Source organism: Archocentrus centrarchus, chromosome 6 (genome assembly GCF_007364275.1).
Source record: "Archocentrus centrarchus isolate MPI-CPG fArcCen1 chromosome 6, fArcCen1, whole genome shotgun sequence".
NCBI lineage: Eukaryota > Metazoa > Chordata > Actinopteri > Cichliformes > Cichlidae > Archocentrus > Archocentrus centrarchus.
In genome coordinates, this window is record NC_044351.1 from 7,579,777 (window position 1) to 7,603,282 (window position 23,506).

Consider the following 23,506-nt stretch of genomic DNA (forward strand, 5'->3'; position numbering starts at 1 on the left):
CTGAGCTTTGAAATCACTGCAGGTGGTTTACAAGAAATTATTTAGTTTAGAATGATCCCTTTTTTTATTTTCAAGTTTTGTAATTACATTTTCCATTAGACATTTACATTTTTAAAAGGAAAAGAACTGATAAAATAAAGCAATGGGGCATTTAAAAACTACATTATTCCTCGGTGGCACAGAGGTGCGGTGGTTAGTACTGTTGTCTCACAGTAGAAGATGATGGATGGTCTTAAGCTGTCTTTCTATAGAAACAGCAACGTCCCAGTTCTTGTGACATCAAAGATTAGCAGCTCAAATTTTCTCCATTGCAAAAATATTTGGGTGGACACACAATTTCCACTAGTTAAATAGCTCATCAGCAGTCTTCTTTGGCTTCAAAAGGAACAAATGGACCCAAATGAGATTTAGTGACTTAAAAGAATAATTAAACATTTACAGAATGCATTTACAGAGGCTTAGAAAAGACAATCGATCTAGAGCCAGCCCAAATGATTAGTCATTTTATTGATTAGTGGGTAGTAAAGTATGTGATAGTAAACTGAAGTCTTGATGCTTGGATAAAACATTTTATGACACCTTATAGACATAACAGTTAAATTATTAATCAAGAAAATTATGAGCTGATAATTGATTAAAACTGCAGTCCTGGATCAATACCATTTAATATATCTGTATAATAAATATGTCAAATGGAAATCCAGGAATTTAAAAACATGCCAGCATCTGCTGTTCACTTGTGAGTTATCTCAGCCTCTTTTATCAAACGGGGATTGTTTTGAATCTCAATATGTAATCTGACTGAGATGGTGGTGAGTATAAACCGAGAGTCCAGGCTACGGATGATATGGCACAAAATCTGCAGGCATTTTTTACATTCTGTGTTTAAAGAGCAGATGATAAAACATTTCCTCCTCCCTAAACAAACACTTCATTTTGTGACTTCATGTCAGTAGTGTTGAGTGAACTCTCCCTACATAAACATTAGGTACTGTAGGAGCCTCACACATAAGAAGAGAAGAAGAAGAGAACAGGTTTCAGCATGTGTCACATTTACATCTCTTTTTTTTTGTTTGGTTTTTTTTTTTTGGTATTTGGTGTAGTTTCATTTTGAGCCCTGCTGTGGTCTGGAAGCTTAGGCAGACAGCAGAGGTTCAAGAATAGACTTTTTCAGGACTCCGAACTGCATGTCAGATCAAACCAGGTTAGGTTTGCATTTTTCCTAAAATGAGTTGGTTTGACTATATATAATTAACTATAATTAAATCTCAAAAAACACACTTGATGTCAGAACACGTGGAGCATGTGAAGCTCTCACATGCAGTATTGTCCATAAATATTTAGATGGTTACATAATTTTTGTAATTTTTCACCAAGATGTGATTGAAGTGCAGACTTTCAGGTTTATTCAAGTGATTATCAAAAATGTTGCATCAACTGCAGCACAGTTGCTAATTTACAACATCCTACTTTGTTAGTATAAGAAACCTATTATCTAAGACCAGATGATAGTCTTGAATTTTGTCAGAACATGTAAGTTTTCTTTTGTTTTGACTTCTTTAGAACAGGATCAGTAATCTTCCATACGGTGAGAAAGTACCCTTTGACAGAATTCATTTCCACTCAAGTAGAGATAAGTGTTAAAGATAGGATTTGTCTTTTCAACAACTGCCTTCCTCATTGCTAAGGAATTCTGGGTGTGGAGTTTGGATGTTCACTCAGGGTTTGCATGGGTTTTCTCTGCCAGCTGTAACTAAAGAGTTCTTCCCTGGTTAGATTCTGATTCTGTTTGATTCAACTCTTCTCAGTTCTGTTAGTCTGTTAGATTTACCCATCCAGTCTTTGAACAAAATACCTTAGCCTCAGCTTTGTTTTTAGTGGTAATTAACAGGTATGAACGTGCTGACACTTTAAACTGATATGTTGAATATTGTAAACATTCTAAACATCAAAAACCACTGTTCTAATTACAACCTCGGATGGATGGATGGATGGATGGATGGATGGTTAGATAGATAGATAGATAGATAGATAGATAGATAGATAGATAGATAGATAGATAGATAGAGCTATTTGAGGTTGTAATCCATCCATCCATCTTCTGGCCTGGGTCTGTCAAAGACCTCACTTGGGAAGCACCCAGAGGCATCCTGGTCAGATATCCAAACCATCTCTAAATGCTGAACCTTTCAATGTGGAGGACACACAGCTCTACTCTGAGCCCCTCCTGAATCATTGATCTTCTTATCCTATTTCTAAGGGTGACATCATAGGAAGGAACCTTAGTTTCCAGTTGTGGCCATGCACTGTAAAAAAAAATAAAAAATTGGTAGGTCCATGAAAAAGTAAAGTAAAGTAACAAGTTGCACAGCTTTTTTGAGTTTACTCAACTTTGTTAAAAAAATGTTGGCAAAAAGAATGTTATGTTGCCATTTAGTTGACACAACATGTACACAATTTGAATATTAAGTTGACAGATGCTGAAAAGCTAATTCATGCATTTATTACTTCTAGGGTGGACTATTGTAATTCATTATTATCAGGCTGTCCTAAAAGCTCCCTGAAAAGCCTTCAGCTGATCCAAAATGCTGCAGCTAGAGTACTGACAGGGACTAGAAAGAGAGAGCATATTTCTCCCATATTGGCTTCTCTTCATTGGCTCCCTGTTAAATCTAGAATAGAATTTAAAATCCTTCTCCTCACCTACAAGGTCTTGAATAATCAGGCACCATCTTATCTCAAAGACCTTATAGTCCCATATCACCCCAATAGAGCACTTCGCTCTCAGACTGCTGCCTTACTTGTGGTTCCTAGGATACTTAAGAGTAGAATGGGAGGCAGAGCCTTCAGCTTTCAGGCGCCTCTTCTGTGGAACCAGCTTCCAGCTTGGATTCGGGAGACAGACACCCTCTCTATTTTTAAGATTAGGCTTAAAACTTTCCTTTATGATAAAGCTTATAGTTAGTGCTGGATCAGGTGACCCTGAACCATCCCTTAGTTATGCTGCTATAGGCCTAGTCTGCTGGGGGGTTCACATAATGCACTGTTTCTCATTCACCTTATTTACTTTGTTTATACTCCACTCTGCATTTAATCATTAATTGTTATTAATCTCTGGCTCTCTTCCACAGCATGTCTTTCTCTCCCCTCAGCCCAACCGGTCGCGGCAGATGACTGCCCCTCCCTGAGCCTGGTTCTACTGGAGGTTTCTTCCTGTTAAAAGGGAGTTTTTCCTTTCCACTGTCGCCAAGTGCTGCTCATAGGGGGTCGTTTTGACTGTTGGGTTTTCTCTGTATTATTGTAGGGTCTTTACCCACAATACAAAGCGCCTTGAGGCGACAGTTTGTTGTGATTTGGCGCTATATAAATAAAATTGAATTGAATTGAACTTTATCATTCCAGTTTTTAAGTTAGCGCAGCTTATTTACTTTTCTTGGGTCAAGTTGACCCAACTTTTCTCCAAGTTGAAATATTGTGTTAGCGCACTTTTTATAGTTGCTGGGTCAACTTAGTGTTTCTCTTTGAGGTCCAGTTAGCCCAAGTGAGAGACACACTGAAGTGTGTCTCACAATTCCTTTACATATTCCATATTTTACACTGATTACAAATTTTTTATGACTAAATAAGATAAGATAGTGTTTATTTGTCACATGCGCAGTTATACACACTACAATGCACAGTGAAATGTATTTTGTACCTGCAACCATATATACACACACATATAAATAATAATATTAATAATAAGTAATTCACACTATACACTATATACTATACACTATACACACTTTTACATGGAATTATAGAATATTATAATATTTACATAGTGCAATAATAGTCCAGTTAGGGCTCAGAGTTGAGCAGACGGATGGCTTGTGGGTAAAAACTCTTCTTCAGCCTTTTAGTCTCAGTCCTCGGGCAGCGGTAACGCCGGCCTGATGGGAGCAGGGAGAAGAGAGAGTGTCCGGGGTGGCTGGGCTGTTTTAGGATCTTTATCAAATACTAATTAATGTTGTTCCAGGACCATCTCTGAAACTGACCAGTCACATTTTTGTGACATCACGTGATGCTCTGCGACTGAAGGAAAAAGACTGGAGAAACTCTAAATGCTGAACCTAAAGCTAGCCTGAAAAACAGTAAAACTGCTCATTTACACACAGTGGGTATTCTCCAAACAATCCCCACAATTCCTGTTATGTGACTTCAGGAAAATTAAGCATTAATTTACAGTACTATTTGTGTCTTAAAAACACTCTAAGTATCATGCTGCTCGTGCTTACTTGATTGCTGATCTAGAACTTTTTACAAGTGTGCGTGGGTGTGGGTGTGAGAGCGGTGTTGTTGCTGGCCAAAGTACAAAGGCCAAAAGCGAGATGAAAACATATTTAAATAAAATATAATATTATTTAATAAAATTCTTCCAGCCTGTCTGAGCACTAAAACTATTGCTTATATTAAAAGAAAATGGGTTGTAGTATTTATTATCAAAGGCAGCATACTTGTACTCTCTCTTGCCAAAAGCATCACATGTTCTCTTAAAAGGACGAGTCACACGTCTGGTTGTAGGTAAATAAGTAGCTGGCTAAGCATTAATTTATTCATGTACATCCCAGGATTGAAGGAGCATAATATACAGTAACTTGTTGATTGAATAACAATATAACAATAACATATAACAAGTTGAGCTAGTGTGTTTTGACATTTTTGCTGCTGTTACACCTAAATTTCCCTTTGCGGGACAATAAAGGCTGTTTCTTCTTCTTCTTCTTCTTCTTCTTCAATAGGCACAGTAGGGAAATAGTTGACTCAACTAGAATTTATGTGTTAATTCATTATCTATCTTCAGAGAATTTAAGAACACACTTGTTGTCTCAACTAATTCAGTTATAAAAAGTTTAGGCCAACAATAAAAAAAATGTACTAATTTGGTATTAATCAAGTGTAGGTGAGGGTAGGAATGTAGATTGGCTGGTAAATCGACAGCTTCTCATTCACGCTCAGTTCTCTCTTTCCCACGCAGACGGTACAGCATACCAGTCCGTCTGTCAATCTCTTGCTCCTTTCTTCCCTCACTCATGAACAAGGCACAGAGATACTTAGACTCCTCGCTTGGGGCAGCAACTAATTCCCAACCCAGAGTGGGCACTCCACCTTTTTCCTGGCTGAGGACCATGGCCTCAGACTTGGAGGTGCTAAGCAGACAATTAATCTTGTTAATTCCATGAATAAATTGATTCTCTTTTGTTCTAGTCTCTGCGGCCGAGGCGTTAGTCATGCTCAGGTAGAGACTCGACTCTGCAGTGCCCACCATGTTGAAGCGTTTGGACAGGATCCGGTTCAGGGGACGGCGGGATGAGTTCCTGGATATGGCCGAGTCGCCCAACACATCCGACACAGAATGCAGCGAGGAGGTCGTGATGAAACCTCGCATCTCCGTCAGAGAGCCAGAGGAACTGAGGGAGGCAGAGGGAGAGCAGCAGGGTGACGTTCAGGTGCAGAAATACACAGATAAAATTTGTATTTTTACTTCTTTTTTTAAAAAACTTTGGTTTTATGTTGCTTATTATCTTTGCTGCTGCTCTCTCTAAGGCTGGTCCAGTATCATTTTCTGCAGCTCTGGATGACAGGACAGATTTAAATGAGGTCAAAGGTCACTTAGAAATTGCCTTGCTGGAGAAGCACTACTTGCGTGAGTATTCTGTGAATTTTATCTTCATATGTCAAGTATTATTTTGAAAAACAACCAGTGACAAATCAGACCAAGAGCTGGGCTATTTGTCAGGTATCATTCCCCTCACTCAAGTGAACCTTTCAGTTAAAATAATTTTATCATGATCACATTAAAACAAAGCAGGAGGAATTGGAAAGAATGGAGTAAAGTGTTCCATCCATTAGCTGTGCAGAAACCAATGATTTTACATTTCAACTCCCCAGTCATCAGTTTATTATCAGTGTCAAACATCCCACGGTGCAGTCCCAATAGTGCTCTGTAATCTGTCAATATTTGTCCTTTTATGTAACACACACACACAGAGCTATTAATAACCCTGTTGACCTCATTTGACACATATACACAAACATTTTGGTGAATAAGTCATTTATGTCCTTCTCCAAAAAAATACTAACAGTATTTATAGGAATAAAATAAAAGTTTCAGTCTACCTCCTCGTCCAGCTTTCTTAATTTTTGCCATTTCCAGTTAAGCACTTTTAACTTCCAGCGATTGTCTGTTTCAGAGGAGGAGCTGAGAAAACTTAAAGAGGAGTCCAATGTGGATTTATTGAAGCAGGAGCTTGAAAAGGAGCGCTGCAGACGCATCGAGCTGGAACAGAAGATCAACGATACCCTGAAATCCAGGTGTGTTATAGGTTTAAAAAGAGAGGTGGCACAGACATTCTGTAGAAGTTCAAGAACTTGTGTTAAAAAATACTCTTGTAAAAGTTGAAGTACTGGTTCAACTTCTTTACTTAAGTAAAAGTAAAAAGTACAGGCTCTGAAATGTATTCAAAGTAATAAAGTAAAAGTAGCTCTTCAGAGGACATTTCTACCTGCTATTTTTTGTGTAAAGCTAACTGAACCTCATTATATATTATTGTAATAATAAAAAATAATGCATAATCCAGTCTACATTTTAATTCTATCGAATGTACTCAGCTTGAATCTGTTCTGTAGGACACAAGCTGTGAGAGGGAATTTAAAACCACTCTATTTTCTGTGTCCTACATAGTAGAGGGTGACTGTGCTTCCACACCTAAACGCAAAAATGAGGATACTCAGGGGTTACAGTGGGATTCAGAAGGTGGATAAACACTAAGATCAGTTGTAGTGACTCTGCTTGCGGAGAAGAATCACAGCTATTTATTGTGAGGTTCAGTAAATGATGCTGGTGTGCAGGTTATGATCAGCTGACCTGCTGCTGCTGCTCTGAGGTTTACTGCTCTGTGTGGATGAACTGAATTCACAAAGATGTAACCCAGCATTTCACAGCTGTCTGAGCTGATCTCCATCCCCTACACTGACAGCATACAGGCTGTAGAAATGTTGGATTTAGTGAATGAATCTCAGTATCAGCAGCTTTGATTCAAACTCATCTTTGCTGCACTTCATGTAACCTGTAACTGTGACCATGAACACAGCCTCTGTGCACCAGTCCAACACAGAGCTTTACTGTAAATACAGTACAGCAAGCTGACCTGTTTATCATGCACTAAACTGCAGTATTTTCATACAATCTTTGAATTACACAGAGTTAGCATACCTCAGTTTGTTTTGCAGTGTTTTACCTTTAAATCTAACCTCTCTTCTTCCTCTCCTGTCCTCTTTCTTACATCTTTCTCCATCTCTGAGTGAACTTCTCTCTCTTTCTTTTCTCTCCCTGGAAATACAGCAGCTCTTCTTTTAGCTAGCAGACACGCTGTGTGATAAACTGCTGACACTTTTTGTGTTTGCTGATATTTGTTGAGCATTTAGAAAGGTTTCACTTAAAATTACCTTCGCCAAGTTACTCCCTTTATGCTCACGCCTCTTTAGTAGCACTAGCTAAGATGCTGGAAGTACTGCAAGTACAACTTACGGACATCGGCACTCAGTCCGGCCCACTGTAACCCCTGATTATAGCACTATAAGTGATACATAATTTATATGGTTTTTCCTCTTTAATCTCTTTGTATGCAATAAGCCCCAGTGATGGAGGATACGCCAGTAGGATTGTCTCTTATGTGTTATTGTTCCGCCATTTAGGCTCAGATCATTTACACTTGACAGCGCAGTGACCAGAAATAAAAACTTTTCTCAGATGTGTTTAACCTAAAGTAACGAGTCTGTTCCGAATCTGTTTTTGTGTAAAAATGTAGGGATAAAAGTAAAAAGTAGTCAGAAAAATAAATTCTCAAGTTAAGTACAGATACCTGAAAAATCTAAGTACAGTAACGAAGTATTTCTACTTTGTTACTTCCCACCACTGGTCAAAAATTAATAAAATTTATTCTTGGACTCCACTAAAGGCGCCTTGCATAATTCACAATTCAACATCAATTTTTATCATACTGGGCTTTGGTGTAGCCCCTCAGTTCATCCTCTGTCTGAAACAAGACATTTTAGCTCCTCCCCCCTGTAAGCCATGGCTTACATGTTTGAGCAGCAGTTGGGTGGGGCTACTGGTCTGCCTGAACCCTGAGTTTTTGTACTGAAACTCATTTTGAAACTTTTATCAAGTTTCTATATATGAGAAAATGTATAATGGGACCAATTTAATTTGTTGAGCTCATCTCATATGGTTTTACACTGGACTGACATAGTTTCCACCTGCTTGCAGACTTGAAGACTCACCATCTCAGACACCTAAAGCCCCGTCTCTTCCATCATCTGCAGGCAGCGGTGTGTGATCTGTGCCCTCTCACTGTTTGGAGATGTTCTATCTTTATTCATTCACTTTTGTTTGAAGAAACAGGATTGAACTGTATAATCTCACTCCCTTCTGTCTCTCTCCTCAGACAAACAGAAGGACACTCTGTTTGACACTTTCTTGAAATGGCTTTATAATCGCTTTGGTGTTTACATCGAAGACTTCCGTTTCCAACCAGAGGAAATGACAGTGGAGACGGAGGAACCGCTGAGTGCCAAAAGGTATGAAAAAATTGAAACTGTCTGTGCAGACTTCTGAGTACGCAGCAGAACAGTAATGTTAAAGAACTGAAAACATGAACTGACATTTTTATCATCACATGAACGTAAATTGTTTTACACTCCCACACTCAGCAGCCCTAAACTTTTCAAGGAATTATCACCTAAACCACACAATATTTCCCACAGACACATCTGAAACATTCTATTTAGTCATGTGTGCTACACGAAAGAAAGGAAAACTCAACTATTTCAACTTGATGCTCCTGAAATTGTCTGAACTTTAACCATACAATCACACAATGCTTTGTTCTATCAACTTTAAGCACTTTATCTACCTCCCATCCTCATACCAGTAGCAGTTCTGCCTTATTGCAGGTACTAGCTCATCATTGCATTTCAGCTGACACTGTTTGGTTAACTGGTAATTCTACATTAACATGCATGTCTTTGGACTGTAAGAGCAAGCCCACCTTGTTGCTGAGAGGCAGCAGTTCGAATCATTACACCACTGTGCACATATGTGCACCACGTGTTTTTATTATGTTCGTTTTTATCATGTTATCTTTTTTCTAATCCACAGGTTGACTGAAAACATGAGACGGCTCAGTAAGTATTTCTTTATCAGATCTAATATGCCACATTGTGTGGAGACAGTGAGATGTACAGATGGGTGTAGGTGCATTGTATTTGCTGATAGAGTTAAGTAGAAGCATGGGCAAATTAATCAGTAGAGGAAGTCTGTACAGCATGTCAAATAAAAATAATTAAGTTTCCATTTTTCCTAAAACAAGTTAATTAGACTATATGTAATAAACATGGGGGTCACTGCTGCTCGCTGTGCTGCGTGATGTCCCACTCCTCCTTTTTTAATTGCATTATACAGCTCACAACACATCATAGTACATATAGGGCCTTGGGGGGCAGGTGTGTCACACAGTGGTTAGTGGGTGGCACTGCTGAGGTGGCCCCACTTGTCTGTTCACTGCTGCCTGCACCTCAATTTTATTTACATTTTAGACATTGAGGGCCTTGGGGGGACGGTGTGGATGGGCGCTGTTATTCAGTGCTCATATTACATCTGTCCCTCCAATTTTAAAAGCACTGTAGTTTTCACACAGCCATACACATTCTTCTCAGTACATACATTCACATCACCCCCCCAACACGCTGAGTGGGAGGAGGGGGCGGGCGGGTCTTCTCACACCCCAGTTCCATGCACCCCGCCTGGGATGGGGACTGGCTCATTGTTCGGGGCTGGGTTGGCTGCTTCCCTGGGTTGCCGCTGGCTTGGTGTTGGTACCCGCTCTCCCACATTAGGTGTCCATGTATGTTACATGTGCGTATGCATGAGTGTGTGACTGGTGCATGCGAATGTGCGTGCGTGTGTATGTGCGTGTGTGTACATGAGGGAATGACTGGTACGTGTGTGTGTGTGTGTACGTGCGTGCTTGTGAGAGTGTGTGTGTGTGGACAGCTGGGCCTGGGTTGGTGGCTTGCCAAGCCTTGGCACCGGTGGGACACGGAGGGTGGGAGTTACCCCTCCCTACCGCTCCACGCTGCTCCCCACTGGTCGTCAATGCCGCCCCTGGGGTGTGGGTGCCCGTGGGTCCCGGGATGTGTGGCCGGATGTCTCGGCATGGTTTTTGGCCTGCTCCCTTGGCGGCCGTGACCTGGGGGTGGCTTGGGCCTCTTTGGCGCGTGGGGGGGCTCTGCCGGGTGTCGGGCTGCTCTCGGGCGCTTGGGGCCTCGGGGGCCGCATGCCTGGCTCGTGCTGGGGGTGCCGGCCTGCCGGGGGGGGTGGGCTGCCCGTCGTCTCTGGCTCTCTGGACTCTAGCCCCTGGATTGTGGGGGTTCCGTCTGTAGCCTCCCTCCTTCCTCTTCTGGGGAGTGTACGCGGTTGCCATCGGGATGTGTGGCCCCAAGTCTTCTGAGCTCCTGTGCTGTGGATGGCCTGGGTCCCCTGGGTCCTTCCCTATCTGCCTCTGGATCGCGGGGGGCATGGTTGCAGTTTCTCGCCCTCATTATCGAATACATTGCATGAGAAAGGCGCATACACACACATTACTACAAACAATAAACTTGTGTGTGTGTGTTTGTGTGTGTGTGTATATGTAGGTGCATATGGGTGTGTGTATGGATGTGTGTGTGTGTATATGTGTGTGTGTGAGTATATCAACCCCTTTTATTTATTTTTTATTTTTTTATTTTTTTTCTATCTCCTTTCTTCCTTTTCTCCCCCCCCCACCTCTTGTTCTTGCCCCTTCCTTGTTGCCTGTCAGACTTGGCATGAATAACTAAATAAAAAGATAAATAAATAAAAATAAAATTGCAAACATTAACAAGAAGAGCCTATAGGAAACATATAGAGCTGTTCTTGTCAAAGTAAATATGTTTGGTACATCAGTGCATTCGGATCATCATTCCGATTGTGAAAGATGCCAGACATGACAGGCTAAAAAAAAAAAAAAAAAAAAAAAAAAAGACTATATGTAATAAACATTTAAACTTGTAAAGCAGGGCTTTATGTGAAACACTGTGACCACAGACAATGCTGTGTGCCCCACAGTGACACAGGTTTTATAATTTGGCCTCTGAACACCATCACAGTAAATCTGAAAATCAAACACTTAAGATGTGATTTCAGCTTTAATTCAGGGGGTTAAAAATTGCATTAACTGTTCAGGCATTATAGGCATTTTTTAGTCTTAATTTTCAGGAGCTCAAAAGTAATTGGACATTTGCATATATATGGCCTATTTTCTTATTATTTCATAGCTATCCAAGGAGATAAATGGTTTATTTCAAGAGAACCTTCAATATGTGCTTCACAGAGTAAGTAAAGAAATGGAAGGGGGACACTGACAGGAGTAGTGGTCTGAAATTAGCAGATGTAATCGCGATTAGTGTTTTAACAGTTTGGGTTTGAGACAGAATACGTGTCTCTTCAGATATACTAAACCCAGGCCAAATGCATAAACACACAAAAGAAAAGCCTGGATAGAGCTGATGTTTCCTTTGTCGTGATTAATTCAGTTGATGTCAGTTGGTCTGCTCTCTTATTTCCAGAACGAGGATTCAGACCCGTTACTAACTTCATGAGGAACCTTTCTGCCTTATCCAGCTGGTACTCTGTCTATACATCAGCCATCGCCTTCATTGTGAGTACACACACGCACACACACGCAATACAGAAGACAGATGTTCAGCAGTCAGTTCTTCTAAAGGTGGATTTTAATGCATTCGCCAGTCACAATATAAAACAGACAGGCTGCCTCAAAAACAAACTCGTTTACATGTGTGTGTTCTCCACAGATCTACATGTATGTGGCGTGGAATGGCTGGGCCATCCCCATGTTCCTGTTCCTCGCCATCCTCCGCCTGTCCTTGAATTACCTCATTGCCAAGTTAGTGCAAGCTTCGCCCACTCTGAACTAATCACACTGCTAGAATCAGAACCAGACAAAAGAAAGAAGTGTTAAATCAGGTCCAAGTCCAGTACCAAGTCTTTGATGTAATATAGACAAAGTTTATCAGGCATAATTGCTCCTTTGTCTCTGATTTTTCTTTTTTTTTAATTGATGAACAAATGTGCTATTATTCGCTTTAATTTTAGAGGTATTGTCTTCAGTAGAGTCTTTGATCTAATTCACACTTTGTTCATAAACACCTGATGTTGTGTTAAATCTAGCGCAAATTCAATAATAGTTGGCATCTTTTTGAATGCCTTTTTTTTAACTAATCTATGAATGCATTCATATGTGAGTGTCATAAATTACAGTGGAGGAAATAGTTATTCAGTTCAGTTGAGTCAAATACAATCTTATTTATATAGCACACAGCATTGCATGAGTTAGACATTTATTTACATGTCACTGAGTGAAATAAGTATTTGATCCTCTACAACCCAGCCAGATTTCTGGCTCCCACAGATTGGCTGAGTGCCCATGTGACACAGATTACAATCAATCAGTCAATTACAGATACTCCTGATCTCAACTCACTATGTGTATAAAAGACACCTGTCTGCATAATCAATTTCTTCCAACCACTATGGGCAAGACCAAAGAGCTGTCAAAGGACCTCTGGAATAGGATTGTAGACCTTCACAAGGCTGGAATGGGCTACAAGACCATCAGCAAGAAGCTTGGTGAGAAGGTGACAACTGTTGGTGCGTTTATTCGGAAATGGAAAAAACATAAAATGAGCATCAGTCACCCTCGGTCTGGAGCTCCATGCAAGATCTTTCCTCATGGAGTGAGGATGATCATGAGAAAGGTAGTAGATCAGCCCAATACTACATAGGAGGAGCTTGTTAGTGATCTGAAGGTAGCTGGGACCACAGTCACCAAGAACACCACTGGTAACACACTACTCCATAATGGATTGAAATTCTGCAAAGTCCTCCTGCTCAAGGAGACACATGTACAGGCCCATCTTAAGTTTGCCAGTGAAGATTTAAATCAGTGCCTCCCAAAGTCAAGAGTGCTGCAGCCCGCTTAAAAACCAGAAGCTCCCGTGGGTCCCCCTTTCACCCCGGCCGTCCGATAGGACCACTGTGTGAAATTGTCTTGGCTAGAAGCCTGTCTTCACTCTAATCAAAATACAAGAGAAAGTGATGGATTCCTTGAACGTTTGATTCAATAAACATAAACAACACAGGCTGTTGGCTATAAATTGCTAACTGCTACCCAGTTACATGTAAAATGCTAATGCCAATATGTGACCCAGTTGTCACTCGGACACAAACTTAAATAAAAGAGCAGTAAATTAAGTCAGCGTAATGAGTAAATCACAATCTAACCACCTCCTATTACCAGTGTTAATTCACTTTTTATGTACATAAATACATTTATATAAATATTTACCTATGCATACTTGTGAGTAATTTCAAACTGAATTTCTGTTATTATGGCAGCCTTCCTGCAGTACCTTGGGGGCCGCAGCCCACACTTTGGGAAACCACTGATCTAAATGACTCAGAGAAACGCTGAGCGTCACAGAAATAACACCATCCCCACAGACAAGCCCAGACTGTTACAGGTACAGGATGACTTTGCCACATTGAGGGGCCATGCACCATAAAATCTTGTCGTGGCTGAGTCTTCCAGCACAACAATGACCCAAAACATACCGTCAAGGTAACAAAGGAGTGGCTAAAGAAGAAGCACATTAAGGTCATGGAGTGACCTAGTCAGTCTCCAGACCTCAATCCTATAGAAAATCTGTGGAGGGAGATGAAGCTTCGAGTTGCCAAGTGACATCCAAGAAATCTAAAGGATTTAGAGAGTTTTTGTAAAGAGGAGAAGGCCAAAATCCTGTGTGCAAACCTGGTGAATGTAAGAAATGTCTTACCGCCAACAAGGGTTTCTCCACCAAGTACTAAGTCATGTTTTGTTTGGGAATCAAACATGTAGTTCACTCAATGGCATGCAAATCAATTTATAACTGGATTTTTGGTTGATATTTTGTCTCCATTAAAATTAAACTACCATAAAAATTAGAAACTGTTCATTTCTTCATAAGTGAGCAAGTTTACAAATTCAGCAGGGAATCCAAATTCCCCCACTGTATGTGTTAAGCGAACAGTTGGCTCTTAAAGTCAGCGCATTGGCCATTGGAAGGATCTGAGAGGGTTAAAGTCCTAATCAATATGATCAGATGACTTGGTCTGAGCACTTCAAAATGAGCAAAACTTGTACAGAATTTGAGTTGAGTATGTAAATACTCAGGTTTGTCAGAGAAGGGACAAACCATGTTGCAGAACGTGTTGAATAGCAACTTGCAGGAATAAAAGGGCCCACTATAAAATTCTTGGTGCTTGATACCATTTGAGGGCTTTCACAGTTGGTGCATTGATGAGTCAAAACAGCATATTAGGCAGTGAAGGTCATCATATTTTCTTGTATGTTCCCATGATTCTCTTAGAGGTTGGAGGATCCAGTGGAGCATCGTACCTGAAGTCTCAGAGCCAGTGGTGAGAAATCTCCCTTTATTCTGGCCCCCTCCTCATCTTCAGTCGAGTTTTTCTTTTTTTCTTCATAATAAGCATTTTGTTATGAAATGATTCATACAAAATTGGCCTGAAATCCCAAACTGCTGCTGATCTCACAGGCAAACACCTCCACCTACTGCACAGGTTTTGCCAGTACAAGTACATTAAAAGTTCTCCTTAACAGGTGCTCTGCTCTGCTCTCTCACTTTGGTTTTTCAGGAGCCTCCTAAGGAAGACCTGACTGTGTCTGAGAAGTTCCAGCTGGTTCTGGATGTCGCTCAGAAAGCTCAGGTGAGATGCGATGGACAGTGAGAGGCCTTAAATCACAAACGATGCTTCCTGACACATTTAATTATTATTGTTACATCCTCACAGAATTTGTTTGGAAAGATGGCCAACATCCTGGAGAAAATAAAGAAGTAAGTTTTTCTACACACAATTTCACATTTTGGGTCAGAAAGAACTGGTGAACCATTTACAGAGATTCTTAATCGTGTGTATGTGTGTGTGTGTGTGTGTGTGTGTGTGTCTGTGTGTGGTACAGTCTGTTCATGTGGGTAAAGCCGGAGCTGACTCAGAAGCTGTACGTTGGTCTGTGGTTGGCCTTTATCTCCTCATGCCTGCTGCCATACAAACTTGTGGGATTCATCATAGGTAAAAACAGTTTTTTTATTTTAAAGTTTATTGTCGTGGTCCTGGGCCGGTGGCCAGTGTGTTATGTTCTGGTTATATAGTTCTGTTTTGTTATGGTTTCGCTGTTTCTGTGTCCCTGTGTTCTGTTGTGCTGGTGCCTGTTATCCCTCTGTGTCAATATCGTCAGGTGTCAAATCAGTGTGTACTATGTTAAGTTACTTCCTGTTTTATGATGATAGTCGTCCGGTCTCTGTCTGTTGTGTTCAGTTTTGTTTCCCGTGGTCTTGTCCTTGTAGTTAGCGTCACCTGTGTTTCCGGCTGTTTCCACTTCCCTCGTTATCCTCCTGTGTATTTAAGTCCCGTGTTTTCAGTGCTTGTTGTCGTCTTGTCTTCGTCTTGCTCTTTGTTTCCCATCCTGCCGCTGTCAGTTTTCACTGTTTTTCTGGAGTTTGATTTTGTTTGTGCCTTTTGTTAGCTCTGCCAAATAAAGCCGAGTTTATATCCTACCCGTCTGGCATATCCTGCGTTGGGGTCCTCCTTCCTGCCTGCCTCATGGCTGATTCTTGACAGTTTATCAAGTTTTATGCTGTCATTCTCCCCCCATATTGAGATTGAAATCAGTGTAGTACACTTATAAAAATCAGAATAAAAGTTATTTTCAACAGAATAAATTATATCCACTAAAGGAAAATAAACTGGGAGAGGAAAAATACTATTCTTTTACAGAGCGTGCACACACACTGTGGGACTACGAACTTAAATGTTAACATTTTTCCACAGAGAATGGGAATCTTTAGGAGGGACGCTGCATTTCCAAGAGTCTAAATTAAGTTGTGGGGGAATTAGCAACTTCAAAAGCACTGACCAAGAGAACCATTTTCTCTATCCTTTAATATGGACAATTTCAGGTTCTCCTGTAGATTATTCCAGGAAAGGGGGCAGCATATTCAAAAGCCTTTTCTCCTAATTCCATTCTGACTCTGGGAACAAAAGTGTATAGTGTAGGGTGTAGGCCATAGCAACTTACAGCTTTGATTGGTCAAGTGGCCTACTTGGAGTTTGGTTATTTTCACAGTAGCAGGTGAAATTTAGCTACTTTAAGGATCCGAACTTGATGCCCAGTTCATAAAAAGAATAAGAGAGCAAGCAGAGGAGGTAGAGCAGGTTAGGGGCTGAGTGAAGAAAGGAAACGGCTTAGACAAAAATAAAAGTGTAAGTCAGAAGTTTTTTGCAGGTTTCACAACTTTTACATTTTTAAAATGCGTAAGGCATTTTCATTCATGACAATTTTGGGAGAATTAAGTAAAAAACTGTTTTAGTTCCTCACTTTTAGCAGCAACAGGAAGTGGTCCCCTTCAGATACAGTGACACTGCTGGAAACACTCATTGTGGTTTAGTAAGGGAACTGCATGGATAGAGCATACAGTAGGGGTGGCTGTAGCTCAGGCTCAGGAGGTAGAGCAGGTCAGCAGTTCAATTCCTGGCTGTTCCAGGCTGCATGTCAAAGTATCCTTGGGCAAGATAATGAACCCCAAGTTGCTCTCTGACGCAAGTGTTGAAGTGTGAATGTTAGATAATAAAAGCACTTAGCTTAGTTAATCATGGAAGTGAATGGGGTAAATGTAAACATGTTGTTTGAGTGCACAGACTGAGTAGAAAAGCACTATATAAGAACTAGTCCATTTACCATATGATACCCACTCACTAGCGGTGAATGCACTGAAATATTAGCTGTGCCTTTCCCACATCAGCACAATCCAACATCACACAAACCTCGTACTTGGGACCTAGCAGGGTAAAGACCAGCTAATGCATTTAGACATTAGTGGTCTTGTGTGCACCATAAAAGTTCAGGGCTACAAGTGCTTGTGTGAAAACAGCTATGTTTCTTCCTGACCACAGTAGATGCTCTGTGTGTGCAGATTACTGCTTGTTAAAAAGGCACGTAGACCTGTGGCTGTGATACAGACTGTAGACAACTGCCTATTAAGTCCAGCAATGTAGTTGAACAACATTCTGAATAAACCTTTTAGTTACTTGAGAAAAGTTAATGGGAATGAAGGCTCCTAGTACTTTGAGTGGGAATGCAGCAGTCAGCTCCTTCTTTTGGCTGCTCCCTTTAGTGGTCGTCATAGCAGATCACTCTCACCCAATCCCCTGTACCCTCTCCTGTCACACCAGCCCTCTGTGTTTCCTCCTTCACTACATCCATATATCTTCCTTATGGGCATCCTCTTTGCCCCATGCCTGGCAGCTCCAAATTAAACATCCTTTGTCCAATATATCCACTATCCCTGCTCTGCACACGCCCACATCATCACAACCTTACCTCTCTAACTTTGTCTCCAAACTGCTCAACTCTCTGATATTCTCATTTCTAATCCTTTCCTTCCTGGTCACTCTCAGCAAAAATCTTAACATCTTCAATTCTGCCACCTCCAGCACCGCCTCTGTCTTTGTCAGTACCACCGGCTCCAAACTACACATCATAGCAGGTCTCAAAACCATCATGTAAACCTTCCCTTTCACTCTTGCTGCTATCCTTCTGTGACAAATCCCTCCTGACACTTGTCTTCACCCACGCCACCCTGCCTGCACTTTCTCCTTCATCTCACTTGTGCACTGTTTATTGCTTTGGACAGTTGACTCCAGGTATTTAAACTCATCCACTCTCACTACCTCTGCTCCTTACAACTTCACCTTTTCGCCTGTGTTTTTCTTATTCACACACCTTAATTCTCAACTATTATTTAAACAATACAAAAAAATGCCAGAACACACCTTTTTTTTTTTTTTTTTTTTTTTTACAGCAAACAAAATTATTTTGTAAATACTCTGAAATGAGATGACAAACTCACAGCTCTGACATGTAACTGATGTAACAGTTTGATGACTATAAATAAAGATTCTTGTACACAGAGTGCAGGCGTGAGATTCAGTGTGTCTGATCAGACTCTTCCTCCTCCCTCTCCTTCTCATCCTCAGCTATATACGCAGGTATCAAGTTCTTCATCATTGACTTCATCTTCAAGAGTTGTCCCAAGCTGAGGAAGCGCTTCGACACCCCCTACATCATCTGGACAAATTTACCCACCGACCTGCAGCTGAAAGAGCGCAGCAACACTATGCAGGGCCGACGGGTCAGTCCAAATCTCTGAATACACCCACACACAGAACAGAGCTCACAGATCTCAGCACCGGTTTGTTAGTCTGTGTAAATTCTGTTACATGACATAAGGAACAAACCTTTCTGTGCTGAGATCATAGGCTGGTAAAACCAGCACAGACTGGATCAGTGTGTTACTGGTTCTTACTGGTCTGAGTTGTTGTATTTTTCTCTCCCAGCTGTCTGAGTGGGAACAGGTAGGGTTGTGCTCTGTGTGTGTGTTTGTTATATTTACACAGTGTAGAGGCCCATAGTGTGTGTGTGCTGTGCTGAGAGATGTCATCACATATTTTGACTGACATCACTTGCTGTAATTAATCAGCTGCTGAAGTGATGGTCTGTCTGGTTAAAATCTTGTAGAGTGAGACATCCCGACACCTGCTGCTGCACCTACTAGTCAGATTGTCCCTACTTTAGATTTATATGACCCGGTGACCTTTCCTCTTGCTCCAGCCTTAAGATAAATGTAGAACTGATCTCCTCTGAATTTGTAAGTTTAACTGAGCTTTTGTACCTCTAGTAAGACCTGATACCAAATTTCAGGTAAGATAAATAAAGTTTTGATGTCTTCTTTTTCCAATTGTATTAGATTTGTAATTGTAATTAAAAACAGTGGCAGTGACAGGTGAAGTAATGATTGAGCATCTTGTTAACTGCTTAACAAACACCAGGTCACCAGCAAACCTCTTTGGGATAGGTGCTAAGCAAACTAGAAGATGTTACATTAGAAATCCAGAATAATCACAGTGTTACAGATCTTCTGTTTAAAGATTGCTATGTGGTTATACAGAATAGGTAAAAATTCCACATGAAGGGTGCAGCTGAGATGCTTTGGGTCCTGACCTTCACATGAATGCTGCTTTGATATGTACCAGCCTCCCCAGCTGGACAGTGTGCCTCACCCTAACTGAGAAACTACTCAGTAATGACTTGAATCAGGACAAAGAGTCCAAGGTTTTTCCGAACTCGTTAAATGCTGCTCTGCTCAGGCATCTGTGGGAACGGGCCTCATCCAAGGAAGAGCCAACCCCAACTCACAGGACTCCAAAAGTCTTCCCCCAAGTATTGTGTTCTTGCTCCAACCTATCACAGAAATTTGGGTAGAACAAAGAGTGGAGAAAAAAAAGGTGGTTCTAATGTTGCTGATGGTTACAAATGTTATTTGTGTTAACAGACACAAATAATATTTGTAACCAACAACATTTTGATCTGGATCTGTATGGTTGCATTTCTCTCTATTCTCGGCATACCTGACTACATTTTTGGGCGAGATATGAGTAAAGTAGCAGCTTCAAATGTACCAAAGTTATGGTTCTGTGTATGATGATTATTCATAGTAAGAGCAAATGGAAGTTTTCCTACAGAAAAGAACAAAACACAAGATATTTATAAACTAACATATCAAGAATACTGATGCACCTGCTAGAAGCTAATATCTAACTGGACGGTTCATGATTAGGTTCTATTATTTGGCTGAATTTTCATTTCATGGCAAACCCAGAATTTTCTGTTTGTGAATGGAAATTTGCCCATTTTACCTTCAGGCTGCACTTTAAAAGTTTTTTTGGTCTTACATATAAATCTTGAAAACTTGAATATTATAAATGAAACCGGCCAGACACACTAATACTGTTTAACACAGGAATTTAAAAGATCACAACATTTCCTCTAATGAGGAATTTTTTTAACAAATACTTTATCAAGTCCTTTCTTCCATCCTGTCCAAATTCAGGGCAGAAATATGAATAGCTTTGTAATTTGGAAATACTGTGGATGTAATTAAAATGTAGGTAAACAATTTTAACGTTGCTGTCGAGCAGCTGTGAATGCACCACTCATAAGACCTTTTGCTACTGACTTTCACACCAGTTATTGTGTCATTTAAAAGACCTCAGCCTTTTCTCCCTGGTTACTGTCTGCTGTTATTGCACATATGCAAACCTTAAGTTTTGCTCCAAGGCTGGATTGTTAGTCATTAGTGTAGCTCCCAATGACAACGAAACCGTTTCTTACTGCTGGAACAAACCCTGGCTTCTTGACAGCCACCTTTATACTGAGATCTCTGATGAGGCTTCAGCGAACAGTAGACGGATCAACCAAAGGTCCAGAGGCGTCTTTCAGTTCCCGTGTCTGTCAGATACTGTTCATCTGATGTAGATAGTTTTTTAGTAATGCCACTTCTTCCTTTGTCCTCCACTTGTCCAGTTTACTCAAATTTTTTTGTGTCTGTCAAACAACTATCTTCTGCATGTTTTGTAGACTAAACTAAAGAAATGGGAACAAATTTTGTGTTTTTGGAACAGGCTGCTCACAACCAAATGCCTAAAGATAAAATCTGAAATCTTTTCTTTGCTAAGTGATCTTTTATGTGTAGACACAACACTGGTTTATCCCTTGAATTAGATGCCATTTCTATGCTTGAAAAAGTCATATGTCAGTGTTAGGTGGATTAACAACCCCAAAACAGGCCTGTGAGAATGGTCATGTACAAGGACTGGACTGAAAATGCGGGAAAAAGCAGCAAATATCCAAAAAAAAAAACCTCAGACGAACTTCAGAAAGCCTGGAGAAAGACCACTATAAAAAGTTGCAAGAAACTAGAAGCAAAATATAAAGAAAGGAGTGGCTCAAGACTTTTGCACAGTACTGTATCTGACTGTGGTGAAGTTTAGGACACGGCTACTGCTGTTGATCTGTACATTCTGTCTCTGCTTCTGTCTGCCTGCTCAGGTTACAGCAGCGACGGGCCGAAGCAGCCTCACCGCAGCACCTCCTCCAGGTGTAAACCGGGATGAGGATGGAGGGCGATACTACAGCACCAAGAGAGGAGCTTTTCACGAGGTTTTCAACCTGCCAGAGAGTGAGCGCCCTCTGTCAGGTGAGGAAGGAACTACAGACATCTGAAAAAGACTTTAAGTGTTGTGTTTTTCAGTGTGCGACAGGTGAACTGAATTGTTGAATACAGGTTTTGCAATATTGAAGGAGGAAAATTAATTAAGAGGTAAATACTTCCAACTTAGTTTGAAGTGTTGGACAGACCAGCATTCTCTGTGGTTCTTATACTGAGCAGTGGATTCAGACCACTTCCCTTTTTGCACACATTATTTTAGTGTAAATTTGAACTGATAAATTTGACATTCATGGCCAACAGTGCACATTCAATACCTGAAGATGAGGAGAAAAAAGTTTTACAAATGCATAAAAGAATCTAAAACTACTTTTTCTAATTTACAAATGGTAACTGGACTAGTTCTTTTATAGCACTTTTCTACTCTAGCTGAGTCTGTACTTCTATAGAAATGCTTTTGGCAGTGATTGGAGCTTCTAGGCTTCTTGAATAAGTCTCTGCACACTGAGATTTGGACAGTTCCACCTTGCAGATCTTCTCAAGCCCTGTCCAGTTACATGCATAACCTCTGAATTTCAGGTCAGCCCACAGATCTTCTGTGGGATTTAGGTGCAGGGGTTAGGCTGCACTCCCTGCAGTTTCAGGTTGCTGCACTCTGGGAAAGGTTTTCTTCAAGAATCTCTCTGTATTTGACTGAATTCATCCTTCCCTCAGCTCTGACCGCTCTCTCTGTCTCAGGATGTTTCGACCACAGTGCTGTAGCGATGGTATTAACCAGAAGAAGAAGGTGCTCCATGGAGCTTAGATTTCTGCCTAACGAGATTAGTTTTTATCTTATTGGACCAGAAAATCATTTTCCTCTTTCCAAGTCCTGTAAATTGCAGAGTCTGTACCATGTTGTGATTTTGGCGCTATATACATAAAACTGAATCGAATTGAAAATCAAATCAAATTGAATTGTTACATGAAATATTAAATGATTTATTAACTGCAGAGTTATTACTAACTCTGGTGATGTCAGCTGTTGTCTGACCAGAACTGTTTTAATTATTCTAATCACTGTTTCAGTGTGTGAGAACGGTTGGCGCTGCTGCCTTATTAACAGAGACAGGAAGACACCGACAGACTACATCCGCAACGGAGTGCTCTATGTCACTGAGAAGTAAGTCACCCTGACAGAATGAGCAGACCAGGAAGGCCACTGTGTCGCATCTGTCACACAGAGTGAAAATAAATATAAACAGTAGTGATATCAGACTTCCAGGCTGGGTTTTCTTATTTATGAATTGTCAATTGGCTTTTAGGGTGAACTGGGCTGTGGTGGGTTTTCTCTTTAAGTTTCCACTGGGGTCTGCATTGATACCACACCAATGTTGCTGATCCTCAGTGGATTGGTGCCATAAATGTTCTGGGTGCTTAATCATAATCATCACTGCAGAGCATTCCTTGAGGTCTGTTTGATTGACTGGGATTGGGATCTGCTCAGGGTTTGGCTCAGCTTGTAGGAGTGGGAGTTAACTGAGTCTCCTCTGTCTCTTCAGTAACCTGTGCTTCGAAAGCTCCAGCTCCAGGTCCGGATCCTCAAAGAGAAACAAAGTCATCAAGCTGCTCGATATCACTGACATCCAGAAGGTAAGTGTCTCCTGCAGGAATATTATTGCTGCTTTATAGGTTATAATATTCAATTTTAGAGTAATTCCTGCTGTAATTTTCTGTCTAGCTTGAGTTTATGAAGCCTCTGTAACTCACTTGTGCAAACTTTTCAGTGTCTTTGATTAGATTAGAAAACAACAACATGCATGTCATCAGACTACACTGCAGTGGGAATTCTTAGAAAATGAAACCATTGTGATTTGAATAGAGTAAAAGCTTCTGCAGCTTTCGCTCATCTCTGCTGTTATTGCAAATATGTTATTAGTAATTTGTGCTTATTAATTGGAATGAAATTGGTCTGGATGTGGATTGGATCTGCTCTGTTCCTCACAGTACAAAGTTTTGTCGGTGCTTCCTGGATCTGGGATGGGGATCTCCATTGCGACGCCATCCACCCAAAAAGTAAGAGCTCACTTCAAAATAACAAAGATGTATGAGTAACATTTTAATGGTTTAACTTTCTCTGAGCAAAGTTTAACTTTAAATAATGGTTGGTTGGTCAACAATAATGGATCACATTTTTAAATAATTTTGTTTCTAAAATCATCATTTTGTAAGAAGGTTTTTGTGTTGTAATCTTAGTAAAAGGGGA

The 23,506-nt window shown here is 40.6% G+C and overlaps 1 protein-coding gene across 1 annotated transcript in view; it reads left to right on the forward strand.

Annotated features, from left to right (window-relative positions):
- Window positions 1–23,506, forward strand: part of LOC115782096 (GRAM domain-containing protein 4-like) — a 33,134-nt gene that overhangs the window by 5,025 nt on the left and 4,603 nt on the right. Inside the window, exons 2-18 of the mRNA XM_030732107.1 lie at window positions 5,248–5,489; window positions 5,587–5,686; window positions 6,234–6,354; window positions 8,312–8,373; window positions 8,490–8,622; window positions 9,203–9,228; window positions 11,689–11,780; window positions 11,935–12,026; window positions 14,548–14,596; window positions 14,834–14,905; window positions 14,990–15,033; window positions 15,159–15,268; window positions 18,233–18,387; window positions 21,144–21,291; window positions 22,330–22,423; window positions 22,803–22,893; window positions 23,248–23,316. Of these exons, the coding sequence (XP_030587967.1) occupies window positions 5,307–5,489; window positions 5,587–5,686; window positions 6,234–6,354; window positions 8,312–8,373; window positions 8,490–8,622; window positions 9,203–9,228; window positions 11,689–11,780; window positions 11,935–12,026; window positions 14,548–14,596; window positions 14,834–14,905; window positions 14,990–15,033; window positions 15,159–15,268; window positions 18,233–18,387; window positions 21,144–21,291; window positions 22,330–22,423; window positions 22,803–22,893; window positions 23,248–23,316 (1,641 nt within the window). The 5' untranslated portion in view covers window positions 5,248–5,306. The remainder of the gene's footprint in view (window positions 1–5,247; window positions 5,490–5,586; window positions 5,687–6,233; window positions 6,355–8,311; window positions 8,374–8,489; window positions 8,623–9,202; window positions 9,229–11,688; window positions 11,781–11,934; window positions 12,027–14,547; window positions 14,597–14,833; window positions 14,906–14,989; window positions 15,034–15,158; window positions 15,269–18,232; window positions 18,388–21,143; window positions 21,292–22,329; window positions 22,424–22,802; window positions 22,894–23,247; window positions 23,317–23,506) is intronic.